Source organism: Cuculus canorus, chromosome 6, assembly GCF_017976375.1.
Source record: "Cuculus canorus isolate bCucCan1 chromosome 6, bCucCan1.pri, whole genome shotgun sequence".
NCBI classification, from domain to species: Eukaryota; Metazoa; Chordata; class Aves; order Cuculiformes; family Cuculidae; genus Cuculus; species Cuculus canorus.
The window spans coordinates 26,906,055-26,922,955 of record NC_071406.1 but is presented as its reverse complement, the minus strand read 5'-3'; the positions used below and the strand labels follow the sequence as shown (position 1 = coordinate 26,922,955).

The 16,901-nt window shown below is 47.9% G+C and overlaps 1 protein-coding gene across 1 annotated transcript; it reads left to right on the top strand.

The window, feature by feature from the left end:
• The first annotated feature begins 2,195 nt into the window (after positions 1-2,195).
• On the top strand, positions 2,196-8,227 carry LOC128852486 (dual specificity protein kinase CLK1-like). The gene is given in 14 exon segments (XM_054069834.1): positions 2,196-2,294; positions 4,728-4,818; positions 5,276-5,342; positions 6,116-6,232; positions 6,377-6,543; positions 6,620-6,714; positions 6,805-6,906; positions 6,908-6,935; positions 7,086-7,129; positions 7,131-7,169; positions 7,762-7,941; positions 8,036-8,066; positions 8,069-8,112; positions 8,114-8,227. Coding segments are annotated over 13 exon segments (1,062 nt in total). The 5' UTR covers positions 2,196-2,294; positions 4,728-4,784.
• The last annotated feature ends 8,674 nt before the right edge of the window (positions 8,228-16,901 follow it).

Below are 16,901 nucleotides of genomic sequence, written 5' to 3'. Positions count from 1 at the left end.
GGAGTTCCTCAGGGCTCAGTACTGGGTCCAGCCCTGTTCAATGTCTTTATCAATGACCTGGATGAAGGCATTGAGTGCACCCTCAGCAAGTTTGCAGATGACACTAAGCTGGGAGGAAGTGTGGATCTGCTGGAGGGTAGGGAGGCTCTGCAAAGGGATCTGAACAGGCTGGACTGCTGGGCCGAGACCAATGGCATGAGGTTTAACAAGGCCAAATGCCGGGTCCTGCACTTGGGGCACAACAACCCTATGCAGCGCTACAGAGTGGGGGAAGAATGGCTGGAGAGCTGCACGGAAGAGAAGGACCTGGGGGTGCTGGTTGACAGCCGACTGAACATGAGCCAGCAGTGTGCCCAGGTGGCCAAGAAGGCCAACGGCATCTTGGCTTGTATCAGAAATGGGGTCACCACTAGGTCCAGGGTGGTTATTCTCCCTCTGTACTCAGCACTGGTGAGACCGCACCTCGAATCCTGTGTTCAGTTCTGGACCCCTCACCACAAGAAGGATGTTGAGGCTCTGGAGCGTGTCCAGAGAAGAGCAACAAAGCTGGTGAGGGGGCTGGAGAACAAGTCTTACGAGGAACGGCTGAGAGAGCTGGGGTTGTTTAGCCTGGAGAAGAGGAGACTGAGGGGAGACCTTATTACTCTCTACAACTACCTGAAAGGAGGTTGTGGAGAGGAGGGAGCTGGCCTTTTCTCCCAAGTGACAGCGGACAGGACAAGTGGGAATGGCCTGAAGCTCCGTCAGGGGAGGTTCAGGTTGGATATCAGAAAAAAAATTCTTTACAGTGAGAGTCATTGGGCACTGGCAGAGGCTGCCCAGGGAGGTGGTCGAGTCACCTTCCCTGGAGGTGTTTAAGGAATGGGTGGATGAAGTGCTGAGGGACATGGTTTAGGGAGCGTTAGGAATGGTTGGACTCGATGATCCAATGGGTCCTTTCCAACCTTGTGATTCTGTGATTCTGTTTAGCCTAGAGAAGAGAAAGCTCAGGGCGTGTTATCAGTGTGTATAACCTTCGATAATGGATGAGGGGAATAAAGACAGCAGAGACAGGACTCTTCTCAGTGGTGTTCAGTGATAGGACATGAAACAAAGGCTCAAGCTGAAATACTGGAAAGTGTTTAACCATGGATAAAGCACCTTTCTCCCCGTGAGAGTGATGGAACACTGGAACAGGATATTAGAATGTCCAGGTAGATGTGGTCCTAAGCAACCTGCCCTAGCTGACCCTGGTTTGAGCTGGTGGGTTGGGCTAGACCGTCTCCAGAGACATCTTCCAGCCTCAGCCACTCCATGGTTCTAAACTGCTTGGATTTTTAAAGCCCGAGGAGTGCAGGCAGGAATTTCCAGAGGAATTCCAGTTCCAAAGACAGACTGTGGAACTGGCCACTAGCTCTACTGTACCGGTCAGAAATCCTGCCTATATTAATCAGCTGCTAAACCAAATAAAGCCTTGGTGAAATGCACCTCTAATATCAGGCTCCCCAGACAGGAAAACAATTATAACCAGTGGCTATTCTGAGACGTGTTTTCCAAACTGCACTGCGCAGCACCGTCTTCTGGTGAGGGAAAGCTGGATTTTTTATTCCTTCAGGCTTTGAGCAAAAAGCTCTCCCCATATGAAAGACAGTTTTCAAACAAGAAACAGGACTTTAAGTTTAAAAATAAGGAGTTCAAAAGAGACAACATACGAAAAACACAGGAGTCACCAAAAGTTTATCAACCCGCGTTAACCCTGGAAACACACAAAGTGGAAAAATCTCCTTGTGATGACCTCCACAAGTAAAGGGGAATGCGTATCGTTCACTTAACAAAGCAAGAAATCTCGGAGCCCGTATGACAGCGCAGCGTTCTTCTGCACTGGTACGTGGGCTCCCAACGGCGAGGTGAGGGTTAAAAGCAAACAAAGGCGTGTGCGGCATCGTCCCTTTGTGACGCCGCCGCGGGCCCATCCCGTGTCCCCGCGGTGCGGAGCAGCGGCAGCGGCAGCGGCAGAGCTGCGGGCGGGCGGCGGGCAGGAGGCTGTCTCCGAGCGGGACAGGCGGTGCACGGCTGCTCCGGGGGCTTCTGAACCGCTGGGAAAAAGCTCCGAGGGGAAGGAAGAGTGTGAAGAGCTGTCTCTGAAGAGCAGCCACCGACGGGTCAGGTCGGGAGCTTTTTGGGGAGAAGGAGAGAGCGAGGCGACGGGGGGAACCCGGGGCTTGGCTTGCGCTACGGGCACGCTGTGTAGCACGGCGAGCTGGGCGCCATCCAGGACGCTCCTCGAGTGCGTCAGAGATCATTGCTGAAGACAGGTAACGTGCTCTCCTGCCCGAGGGGACGCCAGCGTCCCCCAAATCCCAACATCCCCCCCCAACATCCTTCTCTCTAAACTGGAGAGAGATGGGTTTGATGGGTGGACTGTTCAGGGGGTAAGGAATTGGTCGGATGGTCGCACCCAGTAAGTTTTGGTCCAGGGCTTGCCGTCCGGATGGAGATCCGAGGGGTCCGTCCTGGGACTCCTGCTGTTTAATATCTTCGTCAGTGAAAGAGACAGTGCGATCGAGGGCACCCTCAGCAAATCTGCAGATGACACCAAGCTGAGCGCTGCAGTTGTTACACCAGAAGGATGGCAAGTCATCCCGGGGGACCCGGAGAGGCTGGAGAAGTGGGACTATGTGAACCTCGTGAGGCTCAACAAGGCCAAGGGCAAGGTCCTACAGCGGGGTCAGGACAATCTGCTGTTTCACTGCAGGCTGGGGATGATGTGATTGAGAGCAGCCTCTGCGGAGAAGGACTTGGGGGTGCTGATTGACGAGAAGCTCGACAGGAGTGGGCAATGTATGCTCGCAGCCCAGAAGGCCAACCGTGTCCTGGGCTGCATCAAAAGCAGCGTGTCCAGCAAGTCCAGGGAGGGGATTCTGCCCCTCTACGGGATATTAGGGAGAAATTCCTCCCTTTGAGGGTGGTGAGGTTCTGGCCCAGGTTGCCCAGGGAAGCTGTGTCTGCCCCATCCCTGGAGGTGTTCAACGCCAGGCTGGATGGGGCCTTGGGCAGCCTGGTCTGGTGGGAGGTGTCCCTGCCCGTGGCAGGGGGTTTGGAACTGGATGGGCTTTGAGGTCCCTTCCAACTCAAAGCTTTCTATGTTTTGCGGATTCTACGAAAGGACAGTGTTCCTTTTAGCCTTCATTTGATGGGTGATGGCTTTGTGAATGTGTTTTTTGTCCGTGAGATGCAATTCAAAGAGTGAATATCTTGGTTACAGACGCGGTATTCCAAGCAAACTAATTATCCTGACATGGATCAAAAAGAAAGTCCGGATCTTGGAAGATGCAACAGGGCGGAAAAGAGAAAGAGGGGATCACCAAGTGGTCCACAGGAGAGCAAGCGCTGTAAAATGGATCTTGAAAAAATGCAAGAGGGCAAAAAAGGCAAAGAGATCAGCAAGCGGTGCACCAGAGACCCAACAGAAGAAACCACGTCTTGCAAGAGGCAAGAGGCCTCAAAAGAGAGAGAGATTAGCAAGCGGTGCACCAGAGACCCAACAGAAGAAACCACGTCTTGCAAGAGGCAAGAGGCCTCAAAAGAGAGAGAGATCAGCAAGCGGTGCACAGGAGAGCAAGCGCTGCAAACTGGATCAAAGCAGAACGAGCAGTCACAAAAGGGAGCTGCAGGCACGTTCCAGTCCCTCTGAATATCTGCAGTAGTTTATTCCTTTTGCTGATATTAGTGGCCTATTCTTTTTGCTGGGATTTGATTTTCTTGAGTGAAAATGTATAGTTTGCAGGCACACTTGTGATAGTACACAGGACAGTCTTGCTGTTTTGTTCCTGGGATGTATTTGACCAGATTAGTGAACGAGAACCATCCACCGGAGTGCCTGAAATAGAGGCATCTCTCTCGTGCCTTCAGAATTTCTCTGAGGACAGGCATTTATTTTGGCGCTACTCAAAACTGCAAGCCCAGGTTTTTTAAACTTGCTTTTGACTCAGGATCGTGGAAACAACAAGGAGATGACATCTGACTTTTACTTTTGTAAAAACGCGTTTAGTAAGATGTTCTAAGTATGACTGAAAAATCTGTAGAGTCAGATATGTATGACATCTGCCCGCTAGAGGGGCAGTTGTTCTGATCTTTATTATCCATTTAGCTCTTTAGAAAGCTGCAGATAGGATTTATAATGGAAGATCTTCAGCTGTGACGGCCTAAAGTTCACGTGTAAGCTGTGTGCCATGTGCCAGACAATTCTTATCAAAAATGCAGGAGTGGCGATGTAATCTCAGTTACTTCAGAGGAGTATTTTGATGTGGCCAAAAGGCAATTGTATATGGAAATACAGAAGAACATTCTGTCCTCTGTCTCTTGAAGACACACCTGAAAGACACCCTTGATGTATAGAAGAGAACTGTTAAATCCTTTTGCTTGAAACAAGAATATGGGCACTGAAATCCTGAAGCAAAATTCAGGGAACCAATCTTGTCAAAGGAAAACAATTGCCTTGTAGTTTTCTGTTGCCTTGCCCCTGTATCTCATCCCAAAATCTCTTCCTTGTCACCTTTTTGCCCTGTAACATAAACGATGCGCCCCGTAAGTTCCCGTAGGCTGAATTGGAAATTGCTCCTGCCAACTGTTTGTGGCCTGGCGTGTATGTGAGTGCCCGACTACCTCCCTGATGAAGGCGATTTGTACTCTGAGCTGAATTCACTCGTGTTTGTTGACTTGTCTGGACAATCTTGGTGCCGTTCCAGGCGAGTCGTCGAAGGAGAACAGCCAGCTGTGTAGAGGATGAGGAGGCGGGTCACCTGATGTGTCAGAGAGGAGACGTGCTCAATGCAAGATGTATAGAATATTTTTCAACGTTTTTTTATCTTTTCACACAGAATAAGTTCTTTTAGCGTAAGATGCGAGGGGGTTCTCTCTTTTTTTTCTCTCTTGACTTTTTGCTTGGGAGTGGGACTGGTTTCTTTAATAATCTATTATAAATATTATTAAGTGTATGCCTTGAGGCTTTTTCCCTTACCCCCACCCCCCCCCCCAAAAAAAAAAAAGTATTCAACAAAGTCAATGAACCTACTGGGATGGGATCCCTGTAAATGTACTTTGAAGACAATTGTCCTGTAACATCTCTAAGACCAGATATTTACTATTTAGAGCACAGCCTAGAACAACCTTCAATGATAGTACGTAGTCCTTCTGCTTGTTTGCTTTATCTCTGTTTATTGTTGATTATTTGCTAGGCAATTTAATAACTGAGTAGCTTCACCACTTTGGTGACTAAAAGTTCTTTTCTTTATAGACGAGGTTGTTGCTGTGTTGGATGACGGTCATTACGCAAGAGTAGTGGAATGCATGGATCACGAAGCGTAAGTCTTTTAATTCAGCTCCTGTTATTTTTCTTACTGAGACTCTCAGTGTGAGGTTCAGGGAGTGCTTTCTGGTCCTATCAAGCTTTCTCTTTGCTTCCTCGTGTGCTGCTCTCTGTATTTCCCTAAGGTGACCGCAGTTGCCAAACAGAAGTGTACGTTGGTCCATGCAGCCGCACACTGGGTAGTCTTGGGGCCTGTGCCACCCCAGCTCTGGATAATGAGCAACGTCTGACATCGTGTAGCTTCCCTTAAAGCATCATCTGTGAGGACGCAGCCCCGTTTGGGTTCTAGCCGAGCGTGCACTATAAATCAAGGACATATTTTGTGTTTGACGGCACTTCTGCTGTGTGCAAAACAGTATGGAAGGAGATTGTCTTTCCAGTCCCGGCAGAAGGCATTTGACACTTCAGTGACATCTTTACTACGCGGAGGGCTGAAGGCGGCTTGCCATTTTAGATTAACGGTCGTCTTAGGCTGTGAAGTGGGGAAGTTTCTCCAGTATTAGCCCAGCATCCATAGAAACAAAGGGGAGGTAAAAGGGGCTTGAAGAATAATACTGATATTGAAAGGATCGAGTGTGTTTTCAAAATGTAAAGATGAAGTTTTAGTTGTGTTTGCGCACAGATGACTCTGGGTTATATGAAGTCAGTCTGACCTTTTCCCAGAGGGTTTCCAGTGTTAGGAACAAGGCAGATGGGGTGATAATGACCCAGCAGTCTGACTTGAAAATTCTCAACTGTTCTGATCTCTGTTAAAACCTTTCTTTTTAGTGGAGGCAGACATGTTGCAGTGAAAATAGCAAAGGATTTGGATTGGTCCTCCGACGCGGCTCGTGAGGAAATACAAGTGCTGGAAGATTTAAAAGCATCAGACCCCAGCAATGCCTAGTAAGCACACAAAGCCAACCGTGATGTGTTTTGGCTCGAAGACTTCTTCTAGTGTTCTTCTAGTGTTCTTCTAGTGCATACAGTGTGCGTAGTGAGCGCTGCACAACTTGCTGTTGCAATGCATGTGTTTTCCTGCTTTTGCAGTCACTGCGTTCAGATGTTGGGATGGTTTGAGTACCATGGACACGTCTGCATTGTTTTTGAGCTCCTGGGGCTCAGCACCTTTGACTTTATGAGCGACAACGACTTCTTGCCATTTAGCCTGGATGACATCAGACACATGGCTTATCAGATCTGCACCTCTGTCAACTGTAAGTGTGTTTCCTCTTTGCTTTATTTGTTAAAGTTTCTTTGCAGATCCCGCTAACTGTATGAGTTCTCTTGCAGTTTTGCACATGAAGAAGTTGACACATACAGATCTGAAGACAGACAATATTGTCTATGTGAACTCTGACTATGTAGAAGAGTACAACCCCAAACTGGTTAGTTGCCATCCTCCTCCCCACCTTCCTCCCCCTCAGCCATCCTCTGCGTTTATTTGGTCACTTGCATCCCATCACCTTTCGTTTCAGAGACGTAAGGAACGCAGGCTGAGAAAACCAGATATCAAAGTTGTGGATTTTGGGTGCGCCACTTATGATCACGAATATCATGAGCCTTCAGTGACCGCCAGAGCCTTACAGAGCTCCCGAGGTGGTCCTAGGTCAGTAGGAGTCTGTTTGTTTGACTGATCTTTCACGTATGTGTTTTTGTGTGCTGTTGAATGGAGCTAGAGAAGTGCTTGGTGTCTTGCTTGAGCTATTGAGCTGTTTGTAGTCTGCTGTAAACATTAACAACCTGAATCTTTTCACAGAGCTCGGATGGTCACATCCATGCGATGTGTGGAGCATAGGATGTACTTCTCCTGGAATACTACCGTGGAGACTTAGTATTTGAGGTAGGCAACTCTGTCCCTCAAAAGCAGGCAGCATGCATAGCGCTTCCCAACTTGATGAACATAAGCCACGGAGAGGTGGGGACTAAAGGCAATGGTCTGTGCGAGAAAGTAAGCTGCATTTCTCTGTGGTGCCAAGTTGATGAGAACGGAAGATGTAGGCCACAAGGAACGTTCTCAGCAGCAGATTTTGACAAGTTACTTTCAGCAGACGTTTTGGCAGCGTCTTGAAATGAAGGGTCGCCCTGTGAACTTTTGGAATTTACAAGGCACCTTAATACCAGATGTGGCTTCATCTATCACCATCAGCAAATACTACTCAAAGGATTGAATCCTGTCCTCTTGACAGTATTGCTGAAACGGAACTTGAAGAAGAGAGGAAGAAAAAACACCAAGGCAAGATCAAGGGGAATGAAATCCAGTAGCTTATAAGTTCTTTCAGGAAACAGAGAACTCGAGCCTCTCATTTTTTCGTCGATCAGTTTCAGGTTATTGTTTGCAGGGTACAGTCAAACATGAAGTCAGGCTGGTGTGTGCTTCTTGATAACTTCCTCTGAACAAGGAACGAAAAACGTCTCTCTTGACTTCCCTGCAGCCCGATGACGACATAGAGCACCTGGCAATGATGGAGCGATTACTGGGCCCTTTGCCGGATCACATGATAAAGAGAGTTGTGTCTTCAAGGAAGAAGAAGTATTTCCGTAAAGGCCGTCTGGCCTGGGATGAACGCAGTGCATCTGGGCAATATGTCTCAGGGTGCTGTAAACCCCTGAAGGTAAGATAGCAGGGGGAAGATGCTTCTGGGCAGAGGAGCTCCAAGTGCAATTCTAAGACTGGGAAGCCCCTGTTTTGTTGTTTTCTTCGTGAAGGAATACATGACGTGCCACGATTCTGACCACGAGAACCTTTTGATCTGATTGGGAAGATGCTGGAGTATGACCCAGCCACAGCGCATTACTCTGGAAGAAGCACTGGAACATCCTTTCTTCCTCCCATTGAAGCAGGAGAAAAGGGCATGTCCTCCTACATCTAAGGCAGGCAAACTGTCTCTGTCTGCCTGATAAGTGTAAACTATGTTAAGTGCTTATTTTTGTTTGTGTATCTTAGATATTTATTTATTGATGGTGAATTCAAATGCATCTGTTGGAATAAAATTTATTTAAGAAAAGGACAGTGATGAGCCTGGTTGTGTTTTGCCAGTAAAACACCTCAGGACACTTTTATCGCGTGGACTGAGAGCACCCTCTACTCTACAGGTCTGCCATGGACCAGGAGGTATTGATTTAATGATGGTTTATCTAACTGTCATTGGAAGACCAAAAGACTAGGGCTGACGTTTACCCTTTAGCGAGTGACTGATGCATCTTTTCTGAGTAAGAGGACAGACACAGCCCTTGCTGTTAAGTATGAGGGTGGCCTTTATCTGTTGAAAGAAAAAAAGTTAAACAGGGAAGGAAGATCCCTGTAGTATTAAAGAAATTGTCGCTGCGATAAGGAATTATTATTTTTGTTAGTTTTTGGTGGGGTACTCTGGTTACCAGTATTCCTTTTTATGGTCATTGTCGGCATACAGCAGTAGGGGCAGGTGACAGACTTAAGACAACAGCTCGAGGAGGAAAGGAGTCAGAGGACACAGCTGCAGGATGCTCTTATGGAACAGCTTCTTGCAGACACCAGCGCCCACGAAGCAGGGTGCTCTAGGTCAGAAAACAGTGATGCGCTCCCCTCTAAGACACGAAATGGTGCGGTTTTCCTGGGAGAAGAGAACTGGACTGCTGGTTGGATTAGAAGAAGCAGAGAGAAGTGTTCTCTGGACAGTATGACCTTGGAACATCATGCGTGGTTGAAGCAGTTGCTCTTCCCTCAAGGGCACGTACTTTTTCATGAGAGGAGAGAAGCTTTTCTGTTGTTAGGCGCTACATAACCCAGTTTCAAGAAAAGCTTTGGAGCGTCTCTTTGCAGGGGGTGTTTTTTTTTCGGTACCGCATTAACACGCTATCACTTGAGAGTATCCAGTCGACTAAGCCTCTGTGTAAAACCAGGGGCTTAACGGTGCCAGTGTCTTTTCAGTTGGCTGGTAGCAAAACAAGTTTTCTGGTTTTGTTGTAGAGCACATAGTTAGTTACTGCTCCGCTTCCACAAAAAGGCATTGAAAAAGACCTTTTATCAGCATGAGTGAAAAAATAAAAAGCCTACTCTTTAAAGCTTCTCTAAGATAAATTTACTAAACACTTAATTTCTGTCAGAAATACCGTCTTTAAAAGATCTCCGACTTCCACAGTTCTGCTGAAAATGGCTTAAGCACATTCGCATCAATCTCTGTCTAGCAAGCAGGTGACTTTAGAGCAGAAGACTTGTTTATGTCGACTCTGGATAGAAAAAAGAGCCTTGATTGTTGTCTGACAGATTGTTGACAGATTGTCTTTCAAGCTGCAGCTCTTGAACCTCTTCTTAATGAATCTTGTGCTTGTGCGGACGAGGTACGTTGGTGTAATGTTCCTATCAAACCCACTGGCCGCAACCCTTTGAGCCTTTGCCTTTTCCTGGATGATGTGTGCCACAGGAAAGCGATGAACTTTGCAATGTAAGTGGTAAACAATTCAGGACACAACATGCAACGTGTTCTTCTGGCAAAGGCGGCCAACAGCATCCCAGGCTGTGTTAGAAAAGGCTTCACCAGCAGGTCAGGGGAGGTGGTGCTTTCCCTCTACTCAGGGGTGGCACCACCAGTGCTGCAGTGCCGTGGCCAGTGCTGCACTTTCCACTACAAGAGAAGCATGGCCGTACTGGAGCAAGTCCAATGAAAAGCTGCCGACATAGTGAAGAGACGGGAGCATCTGTTATACAAGGGGAAGTCGAAAGCTGTGGCTGTTTGGGGAAAGGCTGTGGATGTAGTCTTCTTGGACTTCAGTAAAGCCTTTGACACAGTTTCTCACAGCATTCTGCTTCAGAAACTGTCAGCCTCTGGCCTGGACAGGCGCACACTCTCCTGGGTTGAAAACTGGTTGGATGGCCGGGCCCAGAGAGTGGTGGTCAATGGAGTTAACTCCAGCTGGAGGCCAGTCACAAGTGGGGTTCCTCAGGGCTCAGTACTGGGTCCAGCTCTGTTCAATGTCTTTATCAATGACCTGGATGAAGGCATTGAGTGCACCCTCAGCAAGTTTGCAGATGACACTAAGCTGGGAGGAAGTGTGGATCTGCTGGAGGGTAGGGAGGCTCTGCAAAGGGATCTGAACAGGCTGGACCGCTGGGCTGAGACCAATGGCATGAGGTTTAACAAGACCAAATGCCGGGTCCTGCACTTGGGGCACAACAACCCTATGCAGCGCTACAGACTGGGGGAAGAATGGCTGGAGAGCTGCACAGAAGAGAAGGACCTGGGGGTGCTGGTTGACAGCCGACTGAACATGAGCCAGCAGTGTGCCCAGGTGGCCAAGAAGGCCAACGGCATCTTGGCTTGTATCAGAAATGGGGTCACCCGCAGGTCCAGGGAGGTTATTCTCCCTCTGTACTCAGCACTGGTGAGACCGCACCTCGAATCCTGTGTTCAGTTCTGGACCCCTCACCACAAGAAGGATGTTGAGGCTCTGGAGCGTGTCCAGAGAAGAGCAACAAAGCTGGTGAGGGGGCTGGAGAACAAGTCTTACGAGGAGCGGCTGAGAGAGCTGGGGTTGTTTAGCCTGGAGAAGAGGAGACTGAGGGGAGACCTTATTACTCTCTACAACTACCTGAAAGGAGGTTGTGGAGAGGAGGGAGCTGGCCTTTTCTCCCAAGTGACAGGGGACAGGACAAGTGGGAATGGCCTGAAGCTCCGTCAGGGGAGGTTCAGGTTGGATATCAGAAAAAAAATTCTTCACAGTAAGAGTCATTGGGCACTGGCAGAGGCTGCCCAGGGAGGTGGTCGAGTCGCCTTCCCTGGAGGTGTTTAAGGAACGGGTGGATGAAGTGCTGAGGGACATGGTTTAGGGAGTGTTAGGAATGGTTGGACTCGATGATCCAATGGGTCCTTTCCAACCTTGTGATTCTGTGATTCTGTTTAGCCTAGAGAAGAGAAAGCTCAGGGCGTGTTATCAGTGTGTATAACCTTCAATAATGGATGAGGGGAATAAAGACAGCAGAGATGGACTCTTCTCAGTGGTGTTCAGTGATAGGACATGAAACAAAGGCTCAAGCTGAAATACTGGAAAGTGTTTAACCATGGATAAAGCACCTTTCTCCCCGTGAGAGTGATGGAACACTGGAACAGGATATTAGAATGTCCAGGTAGATGTGGTCCTAAGCAACCTGCCCTAGCTGACCCTGGTTTGAGCTGGTGGGTTGGGCTAGACCGTCTCCAGAGACATCTTCCAGCCTCAGCCACTCCATGGTTCTAAACTGCTTGGATTTTTAAAGCCCGAGGAGTGCAGGCAGGAATTTCCAGAGGAATTCCAGTTCCAAAGACAGACTGTGGAACTGGCCACTAGCTCTACTGTACCGGTCAGAAATCCTGCCTATATTAATCAGCTGCTAAACCAAATAAAGCCTTGGTGAAATGCACCTCTAATATCAGGCTCCCCAGACAGGAAAACAATTATAACCAGTGGCTATTCTGAGACGTGTTTTCCAAACTGCACTGCGCAGCACCGTCTTCTGGTGAGGGAAAGCTGGATTTTTTATTCTTTCAGGCTTTGAGCAAAAAGCTCTCCCCATATGAAAGACAGTTTTCAAACAAGAAACAGGACTTTAAGTTTAAAAATAAGGAGTTCAAAAGAGACAACATACGAAAAACACAGGAGTCACCAAAGTTTATCAACCCGCGTTAACCCTGGAAACACACAAAGTGGAAAAAATCTCCTTGTGATGACCTCCACAAGTAAAGGGGAATGCGTATCGTTCACTTAACAAAGCAAGAAATCTCGGAGCCCGTATGACAGCGCAGCGTTCTTCTGCACTGGTACGTGGGCTCCCAACGGCGAGGTGAGGGTTAAAAGCAAACAAAGGCGTGTGCGGCATCGTCCCTTTGTGTCCATCTGTTATACAAGGGGAAGTCGAAAGCTGGGGCTGTTAAGCCTAGAGAAGAGAAAGCTCAGGGCGTGTTATCAGTGTGTATAACCTTCGATAATGGATGAGGGGAATAAAGACAGCAGAGACGGACTCTTCTCAGTGGTGTAAATGCACTTCATCTGGGTTGGCGAACCTTCAGCCCTCATAAAGGGAATAGAGTTCATTCCCAATTGACTGTTCCTTGGAATACCTAATGCCACAGTGACAGTTTCATCCTTACTGTCCCCAGGTGTAATCGCCCCCACTTGCTCTGTGGTGATACACTGGCAATCCTCTCCAGCACACCATCTCTCAGTCACTGGAGTCCCACTTCCAGGCTCACTCCTGACTAACCTGGTCTTGTCCCCCTCCTCCTTCACATCTAGTTTAAAGCTCTATTGAAGAGCCTAGCTAAATTTTTAGTAAAGGACTTTAGTACCCCTAGGAGACAAGCGTGTCCCATCCCTAGTAAGAAAGCCTGGGGGTCCGTGGGTCACCCCATGATCAAAGAACCCAAAGCCTCTCTCCTCACACCAGGCTCGGAGCCAGGCATTAATGAAGCGCTTCTCTCTGACCTCCTGCTCCTCACTCCTTAGCATTGGAATGGAACTAAACACTACTTGTGCCCCAGAACCCTCCATCGTTCTCCCTAGAGTCCTAAAGTCTCTCTTAATGGCTTTCAGCTTTCTGCACTGTATGTTATCATTGTCCATTTGAAACCGGTAAGCAGCAGACCTCCCTGTGGAGCGGGTCTGGTCTGCAGATGGATCCCTCTGTTCCTTTTAGAAGGGAATCCCCTAAGACAATCACTCTCCGCTTCTTATTTACGGAGGATGTTTTTTATGGTTGTCTGAGGATGGCGCAGCCTAGGGCATGTTTCTAGGCTGTGGGAGCCATCTTCTCCATCCTTGGGGATGAATTCCACCTGCAGCACTTTATATTTGTTCTCCAGGGGACCTGGGGGTTTGTTGTCTCGGTGGGGGGAGCAGGTTTCCGGGCAAGTATTGCTGCCATTCCCCATCTCTAGTTCCCCCAGCCTTGCAGTTTGCAGGTGGGTGTTGCTCAGCCGCACAAACTCCAGCAGCCTGCTGAGTTTGTGAGAGAGCGATGCTCCAGCGATCTATCGCCCTGTCACATTCCCTGATGGTCCTTAGTCTTATTCACCTCCTCCCTCAGCTCTGCCACGACACGAAGGAACTCCCCGACGCGAGCAGAGCTTCCACAAGTGGAGCGAGTGCCAGAGGCGTGAGCTGGTGTGGGAGAGGGGCACTGCCTCCAGCCCAGGCTCTGCGGGGCTGCACGGACCCACTGAGGCTCTGCCTGGGTGGCAAAATCTCTCCTGCTCGCTGCAGCGCCCGGAGCGGTTTTAATCTTCTGCCGGGTCGCCTCCACGGTCCCTTCTGGGCGGCCTCCAGCCCCTCCCCGCGTCCTCCCCCTCCCCCCCCCCGAACTGCCCCGTTGCACTAAGGCGCTCCGCAGCTCTTTGCCGCACTCCTCCTCGCGGTGCTCCCAGAGGAAAGTCTGAATCTCCCGCGGGACCGCCCCCTCCCGTCAGGCCCCGCGCGGGACCGGCCGCTGCCGCGTCAGGAGCCGAGCGCCGCCCGCTGGTGCCGCCGAAAAAGCATAGAAACGAGGACAGTGCCGAACGCGACACTGGGCCTCCCAGTAACCAAGCGTCAGGTCATGGCGGGACGAGTAGTGGCAGAAGGGAGTCCTGTTTCTACTATGAAACCCAAACCTGCCCACAGCACTCTAGGTGGGGTGGCACCAGTGTGGAGCAGAGCGGGACAATCCCCTTCCTCGATGGGCAAGCACCGCCCTCTTGGCTGCCAGCACACTGTTAGCTTGAGCTCAACTTGCCCTTGATCAGAACCCCCAGATCCCTTTCCACAGGGCTGCTCTCCAGCCTCTCCCTTCCCAGCCCATATGGATATCCAGTGCTGCCGTATCCCAGGGGCAAAATCTGGCACTTGCCCTTGTTAAACTTCACAGGGTTGTTGATTGCCCAGCTCTCCAGTTTGTCCATGTCCCTCTGCAGAGCCTCTCTGCCCTGGAGAGCATCAACAGCTTCCCCCAGTTCCGTGCCATCCACATACTTGGTTGTTAAACCTTCAAGTCCTGCATCCCGGTCATTTAGGAAGAAAAGATTTTGCTGATATTAGTGGCTTATTCTTTCTGCTGGGATTTCATTTTCTGGAGTGAAAATGTATAGTTTGCAGGCATGCTTGTGACAGCACACAGGACAGTCTTGCTGTTTCTTCCTGGGATGTATTTTACCAGATTAGCGAACAATAACTATCTATCGGCGTGCCTGAAATACAGGCAACTCTTTTGTGTCTTCAGAATTTGTCTGATGACAGGCATTTATTTCAGCTCACCTCGAAAATGCAAGACCAAGCTTTTAGATTTGCTTTTGACTCAGTATGGTGGAAACAGCAAGGAGATAACACCTGATTTTTGCTTTTGTAAAAACGTGTTTGGTAAGATGTTCTAAGAATCACTGAAAAATCTGTACAGTCAGATATGCTAGCCTGCTAGCAGGGCAGTTGTTCTGATCTTTATTATCCATTTAACTCTTTACAAAGCTGCAGATAGGATTTATAATGTAGGATCTTGAGCTGAGATGGGCTAAAGTAAATGTGTATGCTATGTACGATGTACCAAAAAGTTCTTCTAAAAAATTTAGGCCATCTTTTTAATCTCTTGTTACTTTAGAGGAGTATTTTAATGTGGCCAAAAGTCTATTTCATATAGAAATATAGAAGAACATTTTGTCCTCTAGCTCTGTAAGATACATCTAAAAGATGCCTTTGATATATAGAAGAGAGCTGTTAAATCCTTTTGCTTTGAACAAGAATATGTACACTGAAATCCTGAAGCAAAATTAATGGAACCAATCTTGTGAAAGGAAAACCACTGCCTTGTTTTCTGTTGCCTTGTCACTCTGAATATCTCATCAGAAAATCTGTTCCTCGCTACCTTTTTGTCATGTAACATAAACAATGTGCCTCGTGAGCGCTGGGTGCTGAATTGGAAATTGCTCCTGCCAACTGTTTGTGGCCTGGCGTGTATCTGAATGCCTGACTTCCTCTCTGCTGAATGCATTTTGTGTTCTGAGCTGAATTCACTCGTGTTTGTTGATTGGCTGGACGATCTTGGTGCCATTCCAGGTGAGTCATTGAAGAAGCACAGCCAGGAGTGTAGAGGATGAGGAGGCGGGTCACCTGATGTGTCAGAGAGGAGACGTGCTCAATGCAAGATGTATAGAATATTTTTCAACGTTTTTTATCTTTTCACACAGAATAAGTTCTTTTAGCGTAAGATGCGAGGGGGCTCTCGAGTCTTTTCTTTCTTTCTTGACTTTTTGGTTTGGGGTTGGACTGTTATTTTTTTCACAATCTATTGTGAATTATTATGTACTATTATGTACTATTATGTACTATTAAAAGTACATTGGGGGGCTTTTTCACTTCTGCCCCGCAAAAAAGTGGTAAATGAAGTTAATGAATCTACTGGAATGTGATCCCTGTAAATCTACTTTGAAGACAGTTTTCCAGTAACATCTCTCAGACCAGATATTTACAATTTAGAGCACAGCCTAGAAAAACTGTCAGTGATAGTACTTAGTCCTGACTGTTTTATCTCTGTTTATTGCTGTTTACTTGCTAAGGCAATTTAATAGCTGAGTAACTTCACCACTTTGGTGACTAAGAGCTCTTTTCTTTATAGATGAGTCAAGGTGTTGGGTCAAGGTGGTTATGGAAAAGTAGTGGAATGCATCGATCACAAAGCATAAGTCTTTTTAATTCAGCTCCTGTCATTTTTCTTACTGAAACTTTCAGCATGTGGTTTGGGAAGTGCTTTGTGATCCTATCAGGCTTTTTCTTTGCTTCCTTGTGTGCTGCTCTCTGCATTTCACTAAAGCCATCGCAGTGGCCAAACAAAAGTGTATATTGGTCCATGATTCTGAAAGCAGCCCCTAGACACGAGGGTTGTGTGGGGCTGGTGGATGAGGTGAAGGGTGTGTCTTTAGCAGGTACAGCCCAGCCTGGTAGAGGTCAGGGCTAATGGGGAGAGGTGGCTTGGGGAGTGTGGGGTTCAGCTGCATCCCCCACACTGGACAGTCTTGGGGCCTGTGCCATCCCAGCTCTGAGTAATGAGCAACGTCTGACATTGTGTAGCTTCCCTTAAAGCATCATCTGTGAGGACACAGTGCCATTTGGGTTCCAAAAGAGTGTGCACTATAAATCAAGAACATACTTTGTGTTTGATGCCACTTTTGCTATGTGCAAAATAGTCTGGAAGTTTCTTTCCAGTCCCCGCAGAAGGCATTTGACACCTCAGTGACGTTTTTACTACTTGGAGGACTGAAAGAGGCTTGCTATTTTTGATTAGCAGTTGTCTTAGGCTATGAAGTGGGGAAGTTTCTCGCGTATTAGCCCAGCATCCATAGAAAGAATATTACTGATATTTAAAGGGTCGAGTATATTTTCAAAATGTAAAGATTATTTTTTAGTTATGTTTGTGCATTGATGACTCTGGGTTATATGAAGTCAGTGTGACCTTTTCCCAGAAGGTTTATAGTGTTAGGAACAAGGCAGTTGGAGTGATAATGACCCAGCAGTCTGAGTTAAAACTACTCATTGTTCTAATCTAATCTAAGAGATTAGAACAATATCTGTCTTTCCAGGGAAGGCAGACGTAGCAGTGAAA